This window comes from Zerene cesonia, chromosome 5 (assembly GCF_012273895.1).
Source record: "Zerene cesonia ecotype Mississippi chromosome 5, Zerene_cesonia_1.1, whole genome shotgun sequence".
Taxonomy (NCBI): Eukaryota; Metazoa; Arthropoda; class Insecta; order Lepidoptera; family Pieridae; genus Zerene; species Zerene cesonia.
This window is the reverse complement of record NC_052106.1, coordinates 293,568-298,486: the sequence shown is the minus strand read 5'-3', so window position 1 is coordinate 298,486 and position 4,919 is coordinate 293,568. Positions and strand designations below refer to the sequence as shown.

The following is a 4,919-nucleotide window of genomic DNA, read 5'->3' as shown; positions in this document are numbered from 1 at the left end:
CTTCACTCCTTTGAATTGCGATTTCACTTTTAAAAAAGAAATTAAATTATATTAAAAATAATATTTAGCGATGTTTCGTATTATATCGATACTTTCACAATTTGACTTCCAAATTATATGCTTTAGATGATTTTCAAACGCTACGCCCAACGCAGATGAAATCGTTTCTAAAACACACAATAAGACCAGCTCGATCACACACACCGCTATCAGCCACGCATCACGTTCAATTATAGATATTTGAATTTCAAAACTGCCAACGATGCATTATCTTAATATTATCTCATTGTCTCGAAGCCAGTAATCATGATAGCAATCGCCTTGTTTAACCGTTGCGGTTAGAAAGTGAACCCTCGTATAAATTGGCCATTGTGCAAGGGCTGTATGCCGAAAACCATACTTTGTAGAAACGAATGCTAGTCACTGACCTCCGTGGAAATGTTCTATCAACGCTTTTGTTCAACGCCAGGCCCTCAAGACCTATGGTTCATATACGTTGACATTTCGCTTCGTGCCGTTTATTTATATAATTCAATTTTATGATAGCAACGGTATTATAGTGCTGCGTTGTGAATCTGAGTTTCCGATTTTTGGCATCGTATTGTAATGTTAAATCTTTATTCAGAGTGATAGGCGAAGAGGCGATTCAATTCGTCGTACGAAATAACTTTTTTGCAGTAAGGAACTGTAGGTATCATTGCTTGAGCAGATAGCCGAGGGATGTCAAAAAATGACGTCGCTGTCGATTCAATTTCCGCTAATCGATAATGTCGACACGAGATTCATGGAAATTATTATAACTGCATATCACGTTGAGGCTTAGTGGATACCAGATTAAATTATTACGAAATTCTTTATTTATTTGTATCATGTACTATTTTCTTTTTAAAATTCGAATGTGTTTGAATAAAATAGTGAACGACCTATTTATAAAAAAAAAACATCGAATTTATTTAATCGATAGAATCCAGGTCATTCGAAATCTCTTGGCAGTCACAATGGGCTTTATCAGCGGTTGTTTTCATATTTTCATTTACTTTTAGTGCCCATTTAGTTTATTTATGTAGAACGCCCGTTGATATTGTAAATTATCAAGATAGGAACAGCGATAAAAGGTGAAAAGTTGTTGAAACCTGGTTATTGTTTAGGTACCTAATGCAGGGTGTGTATAAATGTGTCAGCGTTGAGAAGATGAGGGGTTGTGTCGTTCCGTCGATAACCGGTTGGCAAGCGCCTCCGGTGACCGGCTCAGACTGGTTTCAAGCCAGTTCTCTTAAATCTATTGCTTCAACTTTCAGATTGTTTTTGCTAGCGAGTTTTTATCGATGTTATATTCAATAACAATGTGTTTATATGTAAAGGTTTGTAGGAGTAAAGGGATTCAACAGAAACAATGGAATAAATTTTTTGAAACTATGTATTTTTTAATAATTTCTACATTTTCTCTTTTTACTGTCTATGAAATAAATATCAATTATAAACAATTGATACACTTTATTGTTAGTTTTGTATATTTCAAGTTTAAGAAGTTTTTTTTTGTATGTTTTTTTATGTTTTTTTGATGAAAGTGAATTCTAGGACTATGATATTGTGCGTTTTTATAACACTGGACCCTACAAACATTTAGATTTCTTTAAAAACTGTTAGTCTATTGATTTACATTACATAGTACTGTACACTGGATGAAGAAAATGCTTTAATTCGATAATATCTCGTCATCTATAAAGGTACTGTTAGTACAAAATTTCTCTCTTTACACACTGGACTATAGAACGCTGCATTGCGCGTTGATAGAAAACAATCTTATAAAAATTACAATCTTTATATTAACTTAAATAACTTAATACTTGTTATAACTATAATAATATAACCTGAGATCTTTGCAGTATATTACAACGCGGAACTCCGCGCCTCTCCCTCTATTGCCTTCGCTTACGACTTGATCAACATTATAATCTGCATGCGTGCTCTCTTATTTATTAAAGTATAATATTTTCTCATTTAAATTTTATACATTACAAAAGTAGTATCACAAACAAATGTACGAACTAGTACAATTACAAAAACGTACACATATCTGATCCCTCGCGAGATCGCCTCTAATAAATACAATTACGAGACATGTAATATACGTCTACACAACTTCAGAATAGAATCGAACTCGAAACAAAAAATACGTAACACTAAATCGTTCAGGGTATCATCAGTATCACACGCGCGGCGGCGACTGAGATCTCGGTGCGCACCTAACGCCGCCGCGACAAGCACTCGCCCAACCACAACACAGACATCCCACAATAAAATACGAACAATGATTAACATAAGTGCGGACGGCGCGCGGGGCGGCCGCAACGGTGGGCAAGGAGAAGATGGGCCGCAAGGAAAGGGAGCAAGGCGTGTGACAGGTCAGAGATCGGCGGCCGCCCGCCCGCCGCCGCACCGCGCGGCCGCACCGCCGCCGCGACCGGTGACCGAATATCGACGCTTTGTATCGACAAAGCGCATTTCGCATCACTATCGCGGCGGCGGCGCGGCCCGCGCGCATCTGTGCGCTCCACCGCGCGCTTAATCTACAACTATACATTACATATCACGCTGTGCTTTTTTTCTCTTATTAAAAATATAATTAATATACATATAATATTGATATTTGTTAAAATAACGATACGTAGTAACGAGGAGGGCAATCAGTCGGCTCGCTCGCACGCGCTGGGGCTCACTCGGCCTGGCTTCGGAAAAGTTTTTTCTTTTCTATCGTGAACTGGGGGCTGATGATGATGGTGCCGCCTCGCGTTAAATTTCTGTAAAGGAGAGAGCTCATTAGTGCATTGCTCAAGCGTATCAGACAAAGAGTCCGATAGGAATGCATTTCATATGAGAATATTTCAATTAGTGCTAATGCTTACTTTAAAAACTGCGGCAACAGGCTAGTCCAGTTGGTCGCATCGTGCTCCAGGTGTAAATGGATCTCGTGCGTCGTCAATGTGTTGGGGTCGATTTTGAAAGCTGCTAACCGCCTCCCCGCTACGTCAACGATGACCGCGGCGCCCCGGGAGCCGCAAGGTTCGCCCTCCGCCAGCGCCAGGGTCTGCCGCGACGCTCTGGCGAGCAACTCGGCAGGCACCAGCACCTCAGCGGTGGCTAGCTCGCTGGCTCCCTTCGCTGCCCGCAATTCCCTCTCAAGCCTCTGAGCCAACGCCGTTTCCGTCGGAACCGGCACCGGCGCTTCCCGCCACGTCGGCCCATTCCAGGCTATAACAATAGAAACCATGACATTTATAAAATGAAATTAAAAAAAAGAAAAATTTAAAAAAGTATCGATAAAAAATTCTATACCACCACTATTTGGTCAAAAGCAAATTGAAGAAATTGAAATTCAAAGTTATTATCAAAACCGCTGAATGAGAATTGCAAAGCAGAAAATGAACAAGGAAAGCTACATTAAGGGCAAGAGAGCGCATCGATCGAACAGCTGTTTCGTCAGCTGACCGTGACGTTTGGGCCTCAGCCCAGCTTGCCGTTGACACTACATAACGAACTTTATAACTCAGCAAGTTGTTATTTTTTTTTTTTTGCAGTTATCAGTGTCACTGAATGTAATGGTGTTGCAGTAAGATAAGTAGATTGTGTGTTTCGTCAGCTGCCGGAGGCAGAGCGCTGCGCGCGCCGCATAGCAACACAGCTGAGCGCTTAGAAAGCCGACTTCCCTCACCACTCGCTACAGAATAGAAAGTAGACTCACCTTTTTCACTATTGAATCCGACGTTAAACTGACTCGTAACCGGCAGGATTTCCATATTTTCCAAATTTTTACTTATATTGTACACTTTAAATACCAAAAAAATTAAAGCGTTCCGTTCCGGAACTTATATACTAGAAAAATATCACAAGTCTCTTTTGTACTGCGAATGCGCACTGAATAGCCGGCTTCACGACCGGCGACTAGTAATCGTGTAGAGATCGATTGGGAATAGAAAACGTCCGGAGTTAACACGACTTCATCAGATCTGATCTCGTAACCACAGGGTTTCGTCTCTCACCCTAGGCTCACTGTTCGACCCACCCGACCTGTCGCTTTCTGTGACGGACTGACGCTGCCGGGAAGTGTATTCAGTTTATATAGAGGGCCGAAGGCGGGGGTGCGGGGGGTCTCTCCGCGGCCGGCTGCGGCCTCCCCGCGCGCCAGTTCGCATCGCTCGCGGCGCAGGGCGCACGTCTCTTTGTCGCTCCAACTGAGCTCTGCTCAAAAAGCCGGCCGGCGTTCTTTGTTCTCGTTCCGTCGGAGGAACAAAAAGTTTTTAACGAAATCGATATAATTACAAGTGTTAAACGTATGCGTTGTATAATACCGTGGCGAATACGGTATAAAAGTTGTAAAATGTGTTTATTTTAGTTTAAGTCTAGTTTATAAGTTTGGTTTTTAATCTAATAATGTAAAATGCAGACATTGTGTAAGTACAGATAAGTGTAAGATATCTGTAATGCGGTTTAGATAAGCTGTTATCGGTCGGACCGGTCGGCGACGACTTGGCTGGCCGAGTTCGATCGAACGTCTTAGAAATAGTACATTATCAGCATGAACATGTTTACTGAAAAACCTTATATGAAACGTGTAAACTTAGCATTTTTTATTGTTTACTGATAAAATAAAATAATTATATTTAATAATATTTATAAGACGATATGTATGTGTTGTAAAAAAGATAAAATTCTAGTCTATAAAAGTATGTTCTAGAAAGTTCGAGAACTTGAATAAGTTTTGTCACATAGGTAGCATAAAATTGTCTTTGAAACGGGTTGCTAAAGAACCGCTTTGTACAAGGCGACTAAGACAATAGCCATTGTTGTAAGAAAAAAAGCGCTTAGCAACTAAATCATTATGCACCCACTGTAATGTCATAAACTGTAAAACCACAACA

General features: G+C 40.6%; 1 protein-coding gene across 1 annotated transcript; it reads right to left on the bottom strand.

Annotated features, from left to right (window-relative positions):
- Window positions 1-1,529: 1,529 nt before the first annotated feature.
- Window positions 1,530-4,112, bottom strand: LOC119840017 (protein charybde-like). Its single transcript, XM_038366505.1, has 3 exons — window positions 3,743-4,112; window positions 2,907-3,252; window positions 1,530-2,801 (listed from the first exon to the last, which is right to left on the bottom strand). Exons 1-3 carry the CDS (start codon window positions 3,795-3,797, stop codon window positions 2,717-2,719), a joined length of 486 nt encoding a protein of 161 aa, XP_038222433.1. The 5' UTR covers window positions 3,798-4,112; the 3' UTR covers window positions 1,530-2,716.
- Between the last annotated feature and the right edge of the window lie 807 nt (window positions 4,113-4,919).